The sequence below is a fragment of the Bicyclus anynana genome, chromosome 17, assembly GCF_947172395.1.
Source record: "Bicyclus anynana chromosome 17, ilBicAnyn1.1, whole genome shotgun sequence".
Lineage (NCBI taxonomy): Eukaryota > Metazoa > Arthropoda > Insecta > Lepidoptera > Nymphalidae > Bicyclus > Bicyclus anynana.
In genome coordinates this window covers 12,317,626-12,339,617 of record NC_069099.1, presented here as the reverse complement: position 1 = coordinate 12,339,617, position 21,992 = coordinate 12,317,626, and the positions used below count along the sequence as shown (strand labels likewise).

The window sequence follows — 21,992 nt, the reverse complement described above, 5'->3', positions numbered from 1 at the left end:
AATAATGTAGGCACCTATATTGTTGATTTATAAAAAGTTTATAAAACTTTAGCCATACATCATAAATTCGTTCTGCACATTAATGTTTCATACAGTAAGGAACATCGTAGTAGAAGCGGTAAATTTGTGTTCATTGATTATCAATTGCCGTTTGTTATATTACACAGAGTTTACTATTAAATCTAATAAACGGTGTTTTAATCATAATATCATTGATCGCGATAATAAACAAAGTCACAACCATTAACCTGTTGGTTCTCATTTTAAAAAAGAATATTTTTTTATTACAGCAGGTAAAGGTAAACTGTATATAGTAGATCAAAGAATTGTGTAGATTCTTTTATAATTCATTTCATATTATTATATTGTAAGCCTATTTTTATATATAATCCAAGTATAACTCCAATGCATTAAGCCTAGGTTTGCTATTAACCTATATAATATTACGTAGATAATAGTAACTATTCAAAATTTATAACATATTATTCAGAAACAGTAAAGTTGTTCGTTGAGTTTCTGTTAATATTCTAGATATCTACGTAAGTTATATTATTTTAAACAGTTCAAAATACTTTTAATAGTTAATGCTTAGCTTTTAACTCTAATTTCGTGAAATTTTTGCATAAGATAACTTACGCCAGCGCTAACTTTGTCCTTTTCTGTAGACGGTGTAGTTTCCGCCGGTGTTTCTGTTGTTTTCTCTTCTGCTTTTCTATCTTTTAATGCTTTTAGTAGTTTCCATTTACTTCCTACTGGTGCATCTTGTTGTGGTGTTGGTTCAGCTGGTACGGGTACTTGTTGAGATTGCGGAACATCATAGTCTTCTTCAAACTCGTCACCACTTTGTACTGGACTATCAGGGCCTGATGTTTCACCTGAACCCGAATCAGCATATGATTTGTCATCATCTGAATCCCCTTCTGGAGCTGTATCATCAGATTTTTCATCAATGACAGGAAATGTTGTTACGTCTTTCCATTTTTCCTCTGAAGGCGCTTCATCATATTTAACTTTAATCGATACTGTCTTAAGTTTTAGTTCGCGTAGTACAAAAGACATTTTTTCTTTTAATATTTCTTTAGATTCGGCTATTACTTCTTCTTCAAATTCTGGCTCTTCCGTCAATGTTTTTTCTCTTTCTGCTTCAAATTGGGATTGATGCTCCATTTCTTCTAATTTCCTCAATTCGTAACAATACCACTCATCTTCTGAATCTATACTATCTTCCGTACTTTGACGTCTAGATGAAACTCTTGAGCCACTTCTCCACGAATGTGTACTTTTACTATCATCGTCATCGTGTTTGTTTGGTATTTCTAAGCTTTGTTGATGTCGTGGTTGAAACTTATTTGGTATACCTCGTGCACTTTGAATAGATGGACTGCGTTCCGAAAAAATAATTGATTCTTCTGGGGCGGCACTGCTTATTATTTCTGGCGGGCTTGTTTTAGGTGGACTTGTTTTCACAGGTCTTTTACTTTTTGGCATTTGTTCCTCAATTCCTTCTTCAGGGATATCTGATTCAATTTTAGGTGGTGAAGTATCCGACATTTGATCATCAGACACAGATGATGACTTGCGTAATCTATATTTTCCCAAGGCTCTAGATACTGCGAATTCTTGAGAACTACCGTTATAAGATTTATTATTTTCCATAACTCCATCATCTCCTGTTGCGGACGCTTTTTTTACATCCCCAACGGTTGCAAATAGAGAAGAAGGAGAACGATTGTCATCCTTAAAGTCATCCTCGAAAGGATCTATATTAGATATATCGGTGTCAATATCAAGCTTTTCTAGTTCAGTAATATTATCTTTTTTCATCTGACTAACACGGGCAAAATGGAAATCAATATCATCACTTTTATCTCTAGGCATTGATTGATTGATTTGAAATTTTTCATTTTCTTCAATAATACATTCACTATCGTCATCTTGAAATTCTAAACCTTGGTGTTGTAGTTCTTGTATCATTTGCTGTTGTTCCACTGTTTCCTGGTTATTGACTTTTCTTTGTTTGGATTTAGTGGGCACTTTAGCAAAAACGTTACCTTCGTGAGTTGAATCAGAAAAAACGCTATCACTATCCTCTGATTGAGCACTGGATCGCCCACCGGACCATTCTGTCTCAGATGTTTCAGGATCTGATAAAGATTGATGACTGGCTTGTTGCTTTCTTCTAGCCTTTTGTAATAGGCCTGACATAGATGCTACTAAATGATACTTCTTTTTTCGTCTTTGAGCTGATAATAACCTCTCTTTTAATGATTTTTCTTGTTGAGTTTGCTCCACTGTATCTACACCAGTTGGTAAAGAATGTGATCTATGCTTTTTTGGCAAATGCAAGTCTGGAAGCCATTGACTCATGGACGACATTGCAGATTTCAATGATGAAGTTCTCTTTGGTTTTTTTGACTGTTTATCCAGTGTTTTACCTTTTAAATTTGAAGATATTGATAAATACCCAGACTCAGAAACCAATACTCCTGTTGAATCAACGTACTGATCTTTTCTTAGTACAGTTTGTTCCAGCTGCTTGTCATAGCCTTGCGTATCACTCAACGCACTGCCGTTTCTCTGATCATATTGTTGTTGTTTGAAATATTCCTGCTGTAGCTGATTTTGAAATTGCTTTCTCTCCGTTATACTCAACGAATGTGATTTCAAGCTTGAAGTTTCTACTGAGCTAGTAGGTGACCTATTACCTCGCCAGGATATTTGATCTTCTAAAGATGTTCTTTTTGGTGAGTCGTATCTACTGGCCGTTGGATAATAGGAAAGTGCGTCTGTTAAATTCCCTGACGGGTATCCAGATCTATGATTATTTGATTTATAGCCATTTTGATGAAAGTGGACATCATTTGATCCTAGGGTATTTGCTCTAGTTATTGGTTTTTTAGTTATATTAGCTGCAGACATAACAACAGTCTGCGCATGATAACTGGGCTCTGGAGGATAAGAATCAATTGTTTGTTTAGGAACCGGCTCCATAATTTCATTTCTATCTAATAACTCGGAAAAACGTCTATCTTCAGCAAGCATCCCTCTTGGTGTACTATAAACAGTTGTAAAAATTGGTTGTCTATTACCAGCCACTGAATAAATAGAAGGTGCCTCATTTTGATAATAATAATCAATATTACTAATAGTACTTTGACCAGATATTGAATAAGGAATATCGCTTTTTATAAAACTAGAATCTATTTTTTCTTGCAACCTATTAATATCGATTGAGGTCTCCTTGAAACTGTCGCTTTTTCTTAAATTGTAGTCTCTTTTTATATCCTTTTCTTCAAACTGGTATGAATCTACTAATGTTTCTAAATATGGCTTTGAATCTAATTCGTATGGTACCCTTTGAACTGATTGTGGAGAAGGAATTCGTACTCTATGACTATCATGTACAGTATGAGTAATGCGTCCTGTTTTTGGTGAACCAGGGCTTTTTTCTAAGCTCGACCAACCACTCATTGATGAGAGACCTGAATCTGATTTTGCGGCTACGATATTAGTACTATCTCTTTTTAAATGTTTTGGTGACGTTTTTGGAGATTTGGGTGACCGAGGACTTAAACGCAAACTATCACCAGGAATTGTGGAACCCGTTGACAGCATAGATTGATGAGCTGATAATAATTCATTGCTATTATCAATTGACGAAAAATGTGGAGCACCATTTGGAGGTGCAGGTGGAGGAGGACTAGGAGATTTTCTTAATCTATTATCCTCATAACTAATTTCGAGTACATTATCAGCAACTTCGTCATATATTTCATGAACAGACAGAGGTGAATGTTGTTCAGTGCTACTTTTATATATTTCACCTAATGTTTGAGTTGCATTTTTTGATAAATAATAATTTTGTTTTGTGATATCTGTAACTTGATAAGACGAGCTATATTCAAATCTTTCTCTTGACAAAGAACTAGGTGATTTAGATATTTTAGCTGCAATTTCAGCGTTAGCTACTGCTGAACTATATGCCAATCGGCCTGTTACAGTTGTGTAAGGTTCTGTTGTTGTTCTTTCATGAACAAATTTACGCCGAGGAGATAAAGATGGTGGTAAATAATCTAATGTTCTATCTGTCGCTGTATGTTCAGATAGTGATAATCTAGATGGAGACTTATCTCTAATAGAATTATCTTTTGGTATTGTTAAAATAAAATCGTCAAAACTTTTCATCATGTCATTAATAGCCCAAGTTTCGCCACCTGTGTATACATTTTTTAGTTGTTCGTTTATAATATTTCCATCTTCAACTAATGTTTTAGCTTCTATGTCTCTATCTCTGTCACGTTTTGTTGTTACTTTTGTATCTGGACTAAGAAGCCTTGTCTTCAAGTCTTTTAACTCTCTCGAATCTTTGTGTAATTGGGTTGTCAACCTATCTAATTCATGTAATTTATCTACTGTTATTTGATCTATTGTACTTAAGGTAGACAGATGAACTATATCCCTTTCACTTATACCAGGCCCACCTTGTAGTCCACAGTAATTTTTGTAATCACTGGCACTGTATATTTGCCTTGATGTAGTTGGTATTATTTCAACTTCAGTTTCTTCTGGTGCTTCCCAAATCATATCTAATTGTGAAGATGGTCTAGAAGTTTCATCACATACTAGATCTTCTCTATAAGCCTGATTTAAACTTCTATAAAAAGCCTCGTTTGATTCCATCGCTTCTTCTTGGGGATCTAATATAACTCCACTCCTCTCTATATCTAACCCATCCTCGATTCCATCTTCAACCGTGCCGTTACCCAAAATTTCTCTTATGACTTCAAGCCTTGACATAGGATCTCTAGATGTAACCGTACGACATGCATAAAAATCAAGAAGAGTAGAGATAACGCCCTGTTGATCTGCCAGCAACGACTCTAGTCTTTCCAATCTATCCCACATTCTTACATATTCCTGGCTCAGAAGATCAAGTGCACGCCATGCGTACTTTAATTCAGTTTCAAGGATATTAAGACGTGTACCGAGGCGTTCCATATAGTCGCTAATGATGTAGTCACCGGAGTAAGGGGGCAGATCGGGAGGTAAAGCGAGGGAGCCCATATCGTCCATATCGACCTCGGCACCCCCACTCCCTCCGCCCTCGTTTTCCTCCATCTCGTCGTTTGCACCTGCCCCCGCATTGTCGTGAATTTCGTGCATCATCTTCGGTTGGAACAGTGGGTTGAACATAACATCTCTCACTATAACTCATCCCATATCTTTTTAATTTTAACACTTTTTGCACAAAAAAGTTTCGCGCCACAGTCGGTTCTTTGAAATGTCATTTTATCACTTGTGACTTAACACATAATGTTTATTTTTGTTGATTCACTTCTATAATTATTATCAATAAAAACTGTTAACACTTTATGTATACTTTGTACTTAGACGGAATTTAATTATTTACTTTTCATCAAAAATATAACTTTATATATTGAAAATTGTAAATCACTTTCCTGAAAATAAAAAAAAAAAACAAAAAGTTAGACTCCATGAGGGTTTTTGACGTTCAACTGGTTTGTCCATAACAAAAAGTTATGTACAAATCAGTAAAGGAAAGGGGGTATGAAACCTCTAAAACAAGTAAACTGTTTCCTATGTTTTACTCGTATTTCGAATTCAGTGGTTAAGAATTAATTTAACTTTATTTATTAGTTATTCATTATGTATTATTTATTTACTATTTCATTGAATAATTTACTTGTTTTGTGGAGGCAGCTAAGCGGTTCGTATTTGATTCCACTTGAGCAAGTAATTCTCAGAGGTGGAAGGTGTTAGACAATGTCAGGAAACAGAAGGAGATGAAAGGATGTGATACCAGGAACCACCACCGCTTCGCTTAATAGGTGAGGATATTATGATTCCATCCGCTTCGTAAGTGGTAAACAAACCGCTTTGAAGGTTTTAATTAAACTGCTTTATACGTCTTTGCTGCCACTCATTGTATTATACTTAGATATTTGTGTCGAAGCTACTTATATTTTTGCAATTTTATGACTTGTATTTAATTATTAACGAGATCACTTCCAATAATAATTTTAAATTTATTTAATTTTTTGTACACAGTAATAATTGCGACGATTGAATAAATACTTTTACTGAGATCCAGGGCTATAGTATTAGGTAAAAGGTTTTATATATCCGATATCTTAAACGGACTTTAACTTGAAATATCATATGAAAATATGATATTTGGAGTTACAATATGTTTGTTAGTATACGGAATATTTCGTATATTATTTATTATTAAATTAATATCTAGCTGGTCACGGGGAGACGTTGAATGCAGGTGGCTCAAGATCGTGGTATTTGGAGGATACTAAAAGCTTATGACGTCCACCAGCTGATAATGATGATGACGAAGAAATAGAATTCAGTAAATTTTCGGCTTAACAATAATTTACAAGTAGATATCGAGACAGACTTCTTGTAGTGACTCTACTTCGGAAGGCAGTATCTACTTAGAAGAGCTAGTAAAAAATTTAATGAGCCAAAGCATGAATCTATACTAATATTATAAAGCTGAAGAATTTTTATTTGTTCTTTTGATAGAACGTGCTAATCTCAGGAACTACTGGTCCGATTTGTAAAATTCTTTCAGTGTTAGATAGCCCATTTATCGAGGAAGGCTATAAGCTATATATATTATCCCCGCATTCCTACGGGGACGGGAACAACGCGGGTGAAACCGCGCGGCGTCAGCTAATACGTTATAAGGCTGAGAGGTTTTAGATTCGATCCTTGATGAAAAGATTTTTTTTTAATCATTAAAATTTTTGCGGCAAACACAACAGAAAAACATTTCAAATATTCCACTACTTTTTAATTCCTGATCCATAGTACCAATAAGAATATCAGCGATTCCTTTTAGAAAAGGTAAAAAACCTACCAGATATATCGACGTCTTAATTTGAAGGAATTTTACGAGCGGTGCAAAGAGATCTTTAAGTTCCACGTAATTGTCTTTCGTCTCACGGCACCACACTAAATTAGTGCCAATGAACCGTTATACCCATAACGTTCCCTGGAATAGCAATCTCCGATTGGAATGGTTGGAGGCTGGCCAGAATCAACTGAAACTTTTATTCAACACTAATTGGATTTGTAGATTTCCATGGGAAATGCACAACGCAAGTTTCATTAGCCTTGGGATGTAGTTTGTGTCTATTGAATTTGGAATAGATTGTTCTAGTAAGTAGTTGTACAAAATAGTATTAAGTTAAGTAACAAAAAATTCTGACAAGTATATTGGTATAATAATATGCATATATTGAGAGATTGAGAGATATCAAAAAGGTCGTTATACGTTTTGATAAAATAAAACAAGCGGACGTCTTCAAATCAGTTTGCTTAAAGAAAGGTTTATTTTTTTAGACAACTTTGATTTATTTATTTATTATTTTATTAAATATTCTTTATTTAAACACCACAATAATTAAAAAAAAAACAAGCAAAACAGAAACATAAGAAGAAGTAGAATACAAAAGGTGGCCTTATCGCTTAGTAGCGATCTCTTCCAGGCAACCTTAGGCTTTGGAACTTATTAGGATAACTGTCGTGGTATTTATTATGTTTTTAAATAACTAACTAACTATCTTGATAATGTTAGTCTCCAATTCGTTTCTGTCTCTTTTTCTAACACGATACTATAGATAGCGAGATAAATAGTCATTTGTCGAGTATAAAAACATTATTACCTACATATTTTGGTGAAACAAAGCCTATGTTTCTTGTAACTTTGCCTATTTTTTCCGTAAGTTTTTACGGATTGGTTCATGGAAATTCTTTTAGTTTTCAAATTTATAATTGTTTAAATTAATCTACGCCGTGCGGTTTTACCCGCGGGGTTCCCGTTTTCGATGAAATACGGGGATAATATATAGCCTATAGCCTTCCTCGATAAATGGGCTATCTAACGCAGAAAGAAGATTTAAATCGGACCCGTAGATCCTGAGATTAGCGCGTTCAATCAAACAAACAAACTCTTCAGCTTTATAATATTAGTGTAGATGTGCGCGTTAATCTTAAAAATTAATTCGAAATGTTTGCGTAATTTGTTTTTCATTTCACTTCATACATGTTCTCGATAATGATTGATTTAAAAATAGTACACGGTAGGCAAGCTGGAGTATTGGTAAATATTTGATAATGCAGCCAGCCCGACAGTTCTATGTTTATTTAAGGACTGCGAAGCAGAACTGTCACTTTCGAGGCCAATTTTGCTGTCACGAAGGTTCTTGCTGCATTTAATGGAATCCGATTTGAACGCTATACATTTACTTATATATACAGTTACTTATAATAAAACACATAGAAACAATACATATATATATATGTATTGTTTCTATGTGTTTTATTATAAGTAACTAGCTGACCCAGCAAACTTTATTCTACCAAAGTTATCAAAAAAAATCGATATAAAGTTTTAATCATAGATATGTAATTGATGGCGAAAATAACAAAATGTGCACAATGTTAAAGTCACGTAACACTATAAGTCAAATGAAGGACAGATAAATTATTTCGATATTGATCATACGAAAATTCTAGCTGGTGGGAGGCTTCGGCCGTGGCTAGTTACCACCCTACCGACAAAGACGTACCGCCAAGCGTTTTAGCGTTCCGGTACGAGTGTAGGTTTTCATCCTCCTCCTAACAAGTTAGTCCGCTTCCATCTTAGATAACATCATCATTTACCATCAAGTGAGACTGTAGTTAAGGGCTAACTTGTAAAGAATAAAAAAAAATACTGAAATTGCAATAACAAAATAGGGGACATACCAAACGTAAAAATAATTAAAATCAGCCTAATTACACTAGATTTTTGTATATAAGTAGATTCTTTACTGTTGACTTAACGATACCATTTTAATGTTATATACTCGCAGTTCTATTTTTCAAAAATTCACTACATTGAAAAGGCATACCCAAGATTTACTAAGAAATGAAGACACACATTCGCGAGGAACCTAATTCCTATTTCCAGCAAAAAATAATAGAGTAAACGTCTGTAATAAACGGTCCAACAGTTTCTTAACTCTGTGTGAGACTCCCCAAAATAAATCGTCTGCCATGTAAACTTGAGTTATAGACCAAATCGCACGATTAAACCGTACCATAAATAACATAGAGCTCGATAATACAATTCAGTCTCTAAATTTATATGACTTCGAAAACCACTTTACCAAAACAGCCTTTGTTATTCATCTTTAACAACCCATATTCGGGTCACTTGGTCGCTGACTATGGGTCTTATTAGAAGGCTCAAAGTCACTCAGCGGGCGATGGAGCGAGCTATGCTTGGAGTTTCTCTGCGTGATCGAATCAGGAATGAGGAGATCCGCAGACGAACCAAAGTCACTGACATAGCTCAGCGAGTCGCGAAGCTGAAGTGGCAATGGGCGGGCCACATAGTTCGGAGAGCCGATGGACGTTGGGGTCCCAAGGTGCTGGAATGGCGACCCCGCACCGGAAAGCGCAGTGTTGGGCGACCCCCCACTAGGTGGACCGAGGATATCAAGCGGGTTGCAGGGAGCCGCTGGATGCTGGCGGCTCGAGATCGTTGTGCTTGGAGGTCCATGCAAGAGGCCTATGTCCAGCAGTGGACGTCTATCGGCTGATAAGGTATTCGGGTCACTGTTGAGCACGAGTCTCCTCTCAGAATGAGAGGAGTTAGGCCTCAGTCCACCACGCCATTATGCGGATTGGCAGACTTCACACACGTAGAATTAAGAAAATTCTCATTCAGGTTTCCTCACGATGTTTTTCTTTCACCGTGTGAGACACGTGATATTTAATTATTTAAAATGCAGATAACTGAAAAGTTTGAGGTGCATGCCCCGAGCGGGATTCGAACCTACGCCCTCCGAATCAAAGGCAGAGGTCATATCCACTGGGCTATCACGACTCTCTATCTTAAATATTGTTATTATATATTAAGCAAATAATATAACCAAATTTGCATTTATCGTATATCCGTTGCTGCAGAGTTAGGATTGTTCCTAACTAGTTAACATTATATATTGTATATCGGATACTAATAACTCTTATTATTTTTCTTCATATAAAGAACGTACCAAAATTATCAGTCCATTATTTGTAAGCAACAAAAAAAAACGCGATCACAAATAGTAGCTCAGTCATTTAGTCCAAAGTTTTGGAGTTTGGTTTAACCGGGAAAGTTTTCCGCGAGTTTTGAAAATAGTTTTGTTTTAAATATTTATAAATGTCTCTTTTATCCAAATGAAAGTTCGAAAATAGCACCTCAAAATCTATAAATATTTAATTTTCAGTACTCCCGGAAAACTTTTCAGGCTAACTCATATTTAAAATCAGCATGCAGTTCTCAAAGCAAATAACCGAAAGAGGTCAATTATACCAATTCCTTTTACAATTAATTTTGACGGCCTGCGCGGCGCAGTATTTTGCGCGTTAGATATTTTACAAGACGGAAGTCCTGGGTTCGATCCCCGACTGGGCTGATTGAGGTGTTCTTAATTGGTCCAGGTCTGGCTGGTGGGAGGCTTCGACCATGGCTAGTTACCACCCTACCGATAAAGACGTACCGTCAAGCGAGTTCCGATTTTCTTCCTCCTCCTAACGAGTTAGTCCGCTTTCATCTTATATTGCATCATCACTTACAATCACGTGATATTATAGTCAAGGGCTAACTGGCTAACTCGTAAAGAATAAAAAAAAAACAATGAGCCACTTTTCAGCAACAGGAGGAAATAATATTTTATCCGCAGTCAAGAAGGCACCAATCACCAATTGTAGGTAGAGTGTGCCAACTTCCTATCCGCCATAAATGTGCTCGAGATTATTATGGAATATGGAGCGAATGAAAATGCAGCTGTTGGCAGTAATTCAAAAGTTACCAGATGGGTCTGGATTGTTTCATAACTCCAGCTTAATAAACTCACGAAGGCTATGCTGCGTAATCATAAGAACAGAGTCAACTATTCATTGCAGTTAAACAGTGTGAATTGTATTTGTATTGAAATATAAAAAAACTTCTAAAATACAAAAAATGTGCCATTTAAAATGCGAAAAACAACATCACAAACTGATCAATAGGTAGCACATATTATATGTGCTACCTATTGATCAGTTTGAAGATCCCCAAATCACTTTTAATGTGCCTACAAAATATGAAGAATTCTCTCTATTCATAGAGGATACCATCAGCAGATCCTGACGTGATGACAATAAGACCACTCTGAAGTTTCAACTTTCAAACAAAAACTTTGAAAATTTAAATTTTGAATTTTTTTTTTAAAATTAGAGACATAAATTTCAAACAGAAAAATAAATTTAAATCTGATCATATTTGTCGGTAATTTTGGTGAACATATATAAAAAATTTACACAGCCAAACATATCTTCTCCTAAAATAAATTCTTTTCTCCTTCATCAAATTAAAAATAAAGATTTACGTTTTATAAATATCTTAAACAAATTATATTGTATCGAATATATCATTCAATAAGGATATCAAAAGTTTTATAATATACTCGTAATAAATTGCCTAGAGATGTTAAACACAAATCTAAAGGTAATTTTTAAAATCATTCAAATAATTAATGTTTTGAAATCGATTTACCTCTGAATGTTTTCACTCAAGCCACTAATTTTCTTTTTCTAACAATATTTCACATCAATATCAATACATAAGCAAGAGCCGTGACAGCCCAGTGGATATAAATTCTGCGTGTTCAGTTGTTTCAGTTGCTTCAGCGTGTTTTTTTAGTTTTTTTAACTATTATTGTTATTACAAATAGATTTGAGATCTAGAAGAGACTATAATTACTATATAATATTATTTAATTTTATATAGATAGATATATTTAATTTTATATAGATTAATATATCCTATATTAAAAAACATACCGACAAAGTAGAGATCAAGCGAGGTGAATATTCAGTGGGGTTCATTAAACTAGTGATACGAAACACCGGGGCCACATCTGGTGTTGTTTGAACTGATGCCAACAGATGCATTTTCTTTCACTCCATAATAATCTTGACTTCATTTATGGCGAATAGTGGGACTTGTCATGAGTTATTATTGATAAAACAGTGCCTTATTGGGAGATAAGTTGTGGTTTTTTTTATTTTTAACCCCCGTAGCAAAAAGAAGAGTGTTATAAGTTTGACATCCATCTGTCAGTCTGTCTTTGGCATAGCTCCCGAATGAAGTTATTTCAATTTCGTTTGTTTTGTATGAAAGGTGATTTATGTGCGAGTGTTTATACATAAGTATGATTGTTGAAATGATAAACATGTTTGATGAAAATCGATTGAGCCCTTTAAAACTTCTGGGGGTTAAAGTGGGAAAGAATAATCGAATGTCGGCAAATATACTCGAGTGGGGTATGAAATGAAAGCGCACTAAAAGAGAATATGGATGACTTGATCGAGAGTGTTATGAAATTTGGTATTGAGTTATATTATAGCATGGATTAACACGTAGGCTACTTTTTATCCCGGAAAAATCCATGGTTCCCGAGGGATTTGTGAAAAACTAAATTCCACTGTACTGAATAAATAGTAGTCCAAAATAGATAGCAAAACATTTTCACGAGTAAAAGATTAATTTTATTCTATTTTCTACGCCTTCATTATCTTCAATGCTTGTTTGCAGTTTGCTAGCTAAGCACACTATCACTCATTAGTCTTCTAATTGGAACTAGTTGGAGGAAAATTTAAGTTTTAATCTCTTTTACGGTGTTAGTTACTCGTATAAAATCACAGTCTCAAAACTAAGCATGATATAACTTAATGTGCTACCTTCAAAAGTGTCCATAACTAGATAGTATAAAACTAAATGGCTTTTTACTTAAAATAAGTAATTTTGTTAGCTTCCTATCATCACCTTCATCATTATCAACCCATATTCGGTTCACTGCAGAGCTCGAGTCTCCTCTCTGAATGAGAGGGGTTAGACCAATAGTCCACCACGCTGGCACAATGTGAATTCTTTACAAGCTAACCTTTGATCACAATCTCACCTGATGGTAAGTGATGATGATCTAAGATGGTAGCGGGCTAACTTGTTAGGAGTAGAAAGATAATCCACACCTCTTACGGTTTCTACACGGCATCGTACCGGATCGCTAAATAGCCTTTGCCGGTAGAGCGGTAACTAGCCACGGCCGAAGCCTCTCACCAGCCAAATATAATGCCCCATACTTGTTGCACAAAAATAAGCTAATACTGGAAAAATAAAGACTTAATTCCATGCACCAAATTGAATTTAGTAGATGGATGTAGTTTTCGAACCTGTCAGTCACTCAATAGTCAACTAACGGGCGTATATAAGTTTGTAGCAAACTAAATTACTTACTACCCATTTACTAGTTTACGATATTGCAATTGAATAATGGTGTACACCTTCTAACTTCGTGACACGAACCATAATAATGTAAGAGTTATGTTACACGCAATATTACGACTATTGCATGGAAACCGTAGGAAAATTGCTGTTGAAGAGCAATTAAAATACTTTTTTCACATCGGGCTTGGAAATAACTTCATTATTAAAAAAAAACAAAACATAAATCTGTTCTTTGTTGTTGGCACGACAATATTAACTTTTGGTTAACAGTACGTTTGTCACAAGCGTTAGCTTAAGCGTTGTCTGTATTCTCCGTTTAGCATATTAATAGAAATGGATATTAATTTCTATATTTGTAATTAATGTTTGGATTTTTCCGCGTTGCAAAAACCAGCTTATGATTAAGGACCCCGTATGTGTTCGAAACTAGTCCGCCATACTCCGACGTTATATCACGTAAGTTTAAGCCGTGTTTCATAATGAATTAATATGAATAATAGTTACTACAGTTTAAATTCTAACATAGAAATGAATCTGTAAATTCTGTTTGAATTAAATTATTTAGAGGTTATAGGTAGATGATGCTTCTTATATAGTTTATATGTCCCTGATTAGTAAGTAGAGGTGGCATTTGTGAATATTTGTTACATTTATAAGTCAGTAATTTATATTTCTAAAGTTTAAATCAAAAAACCCTTCTTTGATAAAATCACCCTTCCTGTGAAGATTATGGTCCAAATTGCCGTTTCTATAGACATTTTTCTATTACATTTCATACTAAAAGTCCTAAGAGTGATGGACGTTAAACTTTTATTCAAACTTTGATGAAAATCGGTCCCATGCAACCCGAGGCAGTGCTTGACCTGCATTTACGCGGACGGAGGCAAGAGAAATAAGCACAGTACTTATATTGGAGCGAAGCTTCTTAACGCACTTCCGCTGGGCTGGGAACTTTTGTTTATTATTATCCTCGTATACCTAATCCCGCACCAGAAAGCGCAGTGTTGGTCGACCCCCACTAGGTGGACCGAGGTTGTCAAGCGGGTTGCAACTAACTACGGGATGCTGGCGGCTCGAGACCGATGTGCTTAGAGGTCCATGCAAGAGGCTTATGTCCATCGGCTGATAATGATGATGAAGATATTATTTACCGCATCATATCAGCCGATGTGGCAGCAGGTGGCTCAGTATCGTGATGTTTGGAAGTCCCTTCAAAAGGCCTATGTTCTGCAGTGGACGTCCATCGGCTGATATGATGATGATGACCCAATTTATCATCAATTAATGGTCACGTACAAAGATAGCTTACATCAATTTTCTCGCATACAAAGTCACGGGCATCCGTTATTAAGAAATTAAAGAAGATAACCAATAACCTTCAGGAATACGTTAAAATCCTTTAATTTGTATCGTAAGAGTATCCCCTCTCCTATAAGAAGAGAGGCCTGGCCCTGTAGTAGGCCACTAAAATAGGCCGATAATGATGATCGTAGGGATGGCTCCAACTAAACATCAAGAAGTTCTAATTTATCTTCGAAGATTTGACGTGCCCAAATATACCTACTCGTAAAAAAGCTTATAAAAAAACTATGTACCTGTACCAGCACAAACATGTTTACCCTAAAAACGTCGCGAGCTTAAAAAAAAACAACGCACACGCCACAGAATACGCAGAGAGCGAAAATGCGTTCATTCTCCAATAACCATAACCGGGGCGGTGGGAAAAATTGAATGTCCCATCGTTCACATGCAAAGTGCACGAGAACGACGGTCCAATCACAGCTGGTGTGGGTGAAGCGATACGTAAATCTCACGCCTCGGCGGCGGCATATTGAACGCTAAGATACTCGTATTTCCGAAGAAAAATAGTTCAGCTTTTATTAGCATTTAGATGTCAGCTGTATTCTGCAGCTCTATTATATTGTGATATGTTGTGGAATGACTGTCTATTGATATTATATAAGGAAAATGAAATCTGATATATTGAAATATCGTGTCAGTGTTTGTGGTTGCACTCGTCCAAAACATCTTGACCCCTTGACTTATATGTACACATAGTGACGGTATCTAAGACATACTCCAGGTAATCGTGGGCACATCTATTACTAGCAGTTCAACTATGATAGGTATCCGAATGGGGATGATGACTAGGTTTGAATATATTTGATATTATTTTTATAATACATTCGGTTAAATAGGGTCAATGTTAACTAATTTATACATAAAAAGCAAAGATTGTCGTGATATTTGCAAAATAAATGACTTTATAAAGATTCAAAATCTATTAAAAATCTTTTATCGTAATTAGATGAAAATTCATACAGTTTTAGCTTCCTTAGACGTAGTTAAAAATTATCAGGATTAATAATATTATCAACGCATTGCATAAAAAGGAACCCAGGTGAATATAAAGCCAGATTTAACGTTATTCATTACCGTTCACCAGACAGTCATTATAATTCCATTCATTTTCTCACAGTATCGTACAGTTCCGGTCTCGCGCCGGTGTATTCTTTCGCAGATTTCATGAAAACGCCACGTTCAACGGTTGATTGTTTTTAACCCTATTTTGACTCAATCACTTGTAAAAATTGTCCGATTGTCCATTTCCATCGCCTTTGTTTCAATATTGGAAACAGAAGTGAGCATGTGCGACACGTATTCACGACATTTTCAATTCAATTGTAATCGGTCATTCTGTAGTCAATCGGTCATTCTATGGTTACAAAGAACAATAACAGGTCGCTTTTATCAAAAAAATACATCGTTGTAATGTACGATTTCTTTGTTTGATTGTAGCAACGGATAAAAAAGACGGAGATTTATCGTCAAGACGAAGTTTGCCCACGGATGGAGTGCAGCCCATGATGCTGAAAGTGTACTTACTCGAGCGTCGCGGGGACTGATGGAGGACTGGGGATGATAAGAAGAATAAATGGATATGTACGGTGGGACGAAATACTACATTCTTTATTGACAATTTATATTTATATTTACGCTGATATATCAGGGACTTTTTTCTTAAAAAAAAAATTAAACTTTTTTCTTCATGAAATATCGGGGACTTTTTTCTTCTTTTGCAAAAATATAAGCACGCTCGTGGCGCGAGAATAGAAATACAAGGGTTTTATTTTGTAATTTTGGAACCCTTCCATTCCCGTACGTTACGCTCAAATACTTAAATTTTTGACGGCCTCCGTGGCGCAGTGGTATGTGCGGCAGATTTACAAAACGGAGGCCCTGGGTTCGATCCCCGGCTGGGCCGATTGAAGTTTTCTTAATTGGTCCAGGTCTGGCTGGTGGGAGGCTTCAGCCGTTGCTAGTTACCACCGATAAAGACGTACCGCCAAGCGATTTAGCGTTCCGGTACGATGTCGTGTAGAAACTGAAAAGGGGTGTGGATTTTCATCCTCCTCCTAACAAGTTATCCATCCATCTTAGACTGCATCATCACTTACCATCAGGTGAGATTGTAGTCAAGGGCTAGCTCGTAAAGAATAAAAAAAAACCTACCTTATCTTTATCTGATGTGCTGGTTGAGTATTTCTGTAGGTAGTTTTTTTTAGTTGCCCTAAACGTACCCACCAATATTAAGTGCTCATAAATTGTAGAGGTAGGGTAATATACCTTGCACGTTGTTAAGTAAACAATGTGCAAGGCACTCCCTTGTGTATATCTGCCGCGCTCGAGTAAACCCAAAAATCCCCTCTTCGGTTTCCCTACCATCACGAAATACGTTTATAATGACTCTAAAGGGCTATACAAGGAAAAGTAAATCCACGAGTCGATAGTTTTTTCAGACAAGGGCCGTCAACTGACCCGTCCTGACAAAACGTTATCTGTGTCCCGGGTCTTATGACCCTTGAATCCTATTTAGCTTGACGTTTGCTCTATACTGCCCTCCATCATCTAATAATAAATGAAGGAAACAGAAAACATGTAAATACAGTATAATAGTGATTTTATAATTGTTTTTATATTAGATCATCATCATCATCATTATCCACCCATATTCGGCTCACTGGTGAGCTCGAGTCTCCTCTTAGAATGAGAGGGGTTAGGCCAATAGTCCACCACGCTGGCGCAATGCGGATTGGCAGACTTCACACACGCAGAGAATTAAAAAAATTCTCTGGTATGCAGGTTTCCTCACGATTTTTTCCTTCAACGTTTGAGACATGTGATATTTAATTTCTTTAAATGCACACAACTGATAAGTTGGAGGTGCATGCCCCGGACTGGATTTGAACCCACACCTTACGAAATCGGAGGCAGAGGTAATTTCCACTGGGCTAACACGGCTCTTTATATTAGGTCACAATTCAGTTTTTACTAAATTAAATAAATGTGTTTATCCGCTTAAGTTACAACAATTTTTTTTTTTTATAAATCCTACTTAGAAATTTTAAAAATCCAAATCCTACACATAAATTGAGAATCGAATCAATCGTCTTTCTTTGTTGGCGCACCATTACCAACAACGGCAGAGATGTCGTCAAAATGTGTCTCAAAAAACATAAAAATGAAACTGCAGAGGTTAAAACATAAAACGGAACTTAACTTGAGGAGTTCTCCGATAAAATTGTCGTCAAAGATTCAAGAGTACTCATTCCTTGTTATTTCATCGCATTTCCCGCCTCCTCATTCTATTCGGCAAACCGAATTTTAAGCTTAAAGTAACTAAAACTCTTTATTTAATTATTTACAGTATTGTCTTTGAATCTTTGAAATAAAAGAAAGTTTATATCTACCAACTGTAGAAGGAAGAGTTTATTTTTCGAGCATAGATACTAGCTGATGCCGCGCGGTTTCATCCGCGTGGTTCCCGTTTTCGTAGGAATACGGGGATATTATATAGCCTATAGCCTTCCTTGATAAATGGACTATCCAACACTGAAAGAATTTTTCAAATCGGACCAGTAGTTCCTGAGATTAGCGCGTTCAATCAAACAAACAAACAAACTCTTTAGCTTTATAATATTAGTAGATTCGTATGTATACACACAAATAATAATGTAACAAAAATATTGTAACAGGTTAAAAGTTTTAGGGTCTGTATTGTTGACTAGTTATTTTTTATTCCGCCGATTTAGCTTATTACCAATTTAACCTAATTACATAAGACTATAATTATTAATACATAGCACTGGTATAGTACTAATTTGCCGACTAATTTAAATATTATCTTAGAGGAAGGTTTCGGAGGAAACTACGAACTTTTATTATTTATTTCAGACACTCAAATTGATTAAACCGGGAAACAATGTCGTAAAGAAAAGAAAGGTCTGGAATTACAATAAGGAAAAGATAGTGGGATCTTTTTAATATAATGGCTCTGATGCCAACGACTCCGTTTGATGTGCGAAGAATACACAAATAGTGTAAAATGAAACGGATTAGTAGAGCCTTTTTGTTGTCACATGACTATAAACATGGTATATTTTATTCAATAAAAATTTAATTTTCAAAAAAGACTTTCAACTCAAAAATTAACTTAAAACTAAAAAGCAAAAAATAACATCTTGTATATGTGCTACCTTCTGATCAGTTTGAAGGCGATGCCAAGCCTGTGATGTTTTAATTAAACCCGTTTAAACTACAAAGTTTCTGTGGTTCTTTCAGAAACAGCTCAATCAAACCCAATCAAAACAAAAAAAAGAATTTTTAAAATCGGTCCATAAATGACGGAATTATCGCTGGAAATACATAAAAAAAAACACATACAGCCGTACGTAGAACCTTCTCCTTTTTGGAAGTCGGTTAAAAATAGAAAAGAAACGTATAAAATCGTAGAATAACGTAGCGGATCTTAGATAAAATCTGACTCATCAAGTGATACAGTATAAATTCACTAAGGTTTAAAATTTCAACAACTTCGGCCCAGTCTTTCAAGTAGAATTCAGTGCCAAACAATAAATTTATTATTAAACTAGCTGACACCGCGCGGTTCCCGTTCTCGTAAGAATACGGGGACAATATATAGCCTATAGCCTTTCTCGATAAATGGGCTATCTAACACTGAAAGATTTTTTCAAATCAGACCAGTATTTCCTGAGATTAGCACGTTCAAGTAAACAAACATACTCTTCAGCTTAATAATATTAGTATAGATGTGTTTTAATAATTATCACATAAGCCTAAACAATGCGTTATAAACACATTTATTACACCAACTTATTATACAAATGCTAAATATTCTTGAAAGACATCAATTTTTGAAGGCTTTTCTTAGCAGAGCCTGTCTTTCGCTCCTGTGGTAAAGTCTCTACAAATAATCAAATTAAACGTTTGAAACAGTGATGTAGAATAAACGGAATTTGATTTTATTTATTAAAAAGCTTTCGTAATTATCTGCATATTTTTAAGCTTTCTTTCCTTTTAAATAAAATAAAAGCTTATAATAATATTTGATTAAATTATAAAGAGGTAATTAAATACGTAAAATAATAAACATAGACGTTAATTACCTATGACGCGATGTCCCAATATTTAACTGAAAGGGTCATTAACTATCCATTAACATATTTCCAGACTCGGCAAAGTTGCCAAGTTTCAGTACATAGGATGCTTGTCGCATGTTAACATGTGTACCTACCTATTATTATTAATAGACTAGAAGATAACTTCAACAATTTTGTTCTATTAATTTAATAAATTGAGGAAATTACAAAACTTCGATAAAACACGTAAAATAGTTGTGAAGGAAAAAGTTTTTGTTTATTTATTATCTACTAGCGGAAGCCTGCGGCTTCATCCGCGTGGATTTCAGTTTTTCGTAAATCTCGCAAAAACCATGGATTTTTCAAGATAAAAAGTAGCGTATGTGTTAATCCAGGGTATCTATCTTCATTTTAAATTTCAGCCAAATCGGTTCTGTAGTTGCGGCGTTACAGAGTTACAAACAAACAAACATGTATACAAACTTTCGCGTTTATAATATTAATATTCTCTACTATATGTTGGATGCACATATCAAAATACAATTTAATGATTTTAAACTTATTTCGTGGTTGTTCATTATGAATGTTATTTAAACGGGTACATACCACGATAAAACGACGAGATTTTTATTGTCGATATTTCGACCCAGTTGCATGGATCGTGGTCACGACGGGACTGAAGTTCTTCGTTTTATCGTGGTATGTACCCGTTTAAATAACATTCATAAAATACAATTTATTTTTACATTCATATTTTTATTTATTCAATCATACTCATTCGTTCAAATATACAATTTTGTCTTGAAAAATGTGTTAGAAGTGGGTACAATAATATTCAAACGGGTGACGATCGAATAAACCTGACCCATAACCCTTCGTTGTTAAGTTTTGTTCACGTAAGTGCTAATGAAGTTTATACTTAATTATAACTTTCATCTACAAGTGATTTTGTCTGCGTAGAATCAGGCTTTTATATTTTTACTTCCAAAAAGAGGAGCTTCGTCTGTAAAAACGTGTACATACAGCCTCCTCCTATTTTTTTCTTTTTTATCCGGTCCTTTCTGGTCAGGGACCATTTTAATTTAATTACAACCCCGAAATTAATTACATCATGTTTTAATTATTCCTAAAATAACCTACGCACAGAGTTTAAACTAATTCGGTTACACGGGTAATGCTCTATTTCTTGTAACCATTAATTTATTTAAGCTAAACTCGCGACGATGAAGTGATTGTTCTTGTTCGTATAAGCAAATTAATTGTCACGGGAAATTGAACGCAATGAAATTAACCTTAGGGCACATTTTCAATAGGCAACGCCCTCAAGATACCAAAACACCCTTTGTCCCACGCGACCGCTATCTGAAAGCTTGTTTTCCGGCGCGGCAATTTCATAAATTAAACTATACATAGTACCATGAATACGTCGTCACTGTGTGAGGAACGTGATTTATGTTTTGGTAAAATTGCATTGCTTTCATACGTATTGTATACCCGGTATACTACGCGGGCTTTAAGTAGAACTATGGACAGTAAGACATTTTTAGGTGTAAGCAACGTACACTGAGAAATAAACTACTTATATTAGCCACTTACGTAAGCTTGCAAACAACTACTTACGGTTGCATCACAAGTACAAATAGATACCGTATACTTTACAATTGCCTACGTAATGTTCAATTATTTGACATCTTTAATGTATTTGGCAAACACGGAGTACGTTTCTAACACTTTGGTTTATAATTGTACCTGCGCAGGTAACCACCATTTTGGTTCAACTTACTTGCCAAGGTTTAGACTAATAATGTGACAAAGTCATCATCTTTATAATCTAACTGGCAGGCGTAGTTTTATTTGCTTAGTTTGCGTTCCCATGGGAATACGAAGATAGAATAATAAAGCCTATTACGGTAACAAATAACGTGACTTTTTATTGGTAAAAGAAATTTCAAAATCGGTTCAGTAGACCCTACAACCCCCTTACAACTACCTTTGGTGGGTTTAAGAAAAGATCATATAAGTATTTTAACCCACTTCCCATTTTTTAAATTGCGATTTTAGTATCCTACTTGATACTAATATTATAAAGGCGAAAGTTTGTCTGTTTGTTTGGAGGTTTGTTACTCTTTTTTATTGTGATTTATCGAGACTCTACTTCCGATTCAAAAAGCAGAAAGAACAACGTTTTCCGGGATCCCTACAAGAGGTCTATA

At 35.3% G+C, this 21,992-nt stretch overlaps 1 protein-coding gene across 6 annotated transcripts in view; it reads right to left on the bottom strand.

Moving 5' to 3' along the window:
* Positions 1 to 21,992, bottom strand: part of LOC112046768 (protein unc-13 homolog B) — a 463,016-nt gene that overhangs the window by 65,340 nt on the left and 375,684 nt on the right. For 3 of the 6 annotated variants that reach the window (XM_052886519.1, XM_052886520.1, XM_024083547.2), the window contains exon 1: positions 637 to 7,273. The exons of 1 other annotated variant lie outside the window; for it this stretch is intronic. In XM_052886519.1, the coding sequence (XP_052742479.1) occupies positions 637 to 5,193 (4,557 nt within the window). In that variant the 5' untranslated portion in view covers positions 5,194 to 7,273. Of the gene's footprint in view, positions 1 to 636; positions 7,275 to 21,992 lie in introns of those variants that run through there. 2 more of the 6 variants (XM_052886521.1, XM_024083548.2) reach the window with 2 other exon arrangements.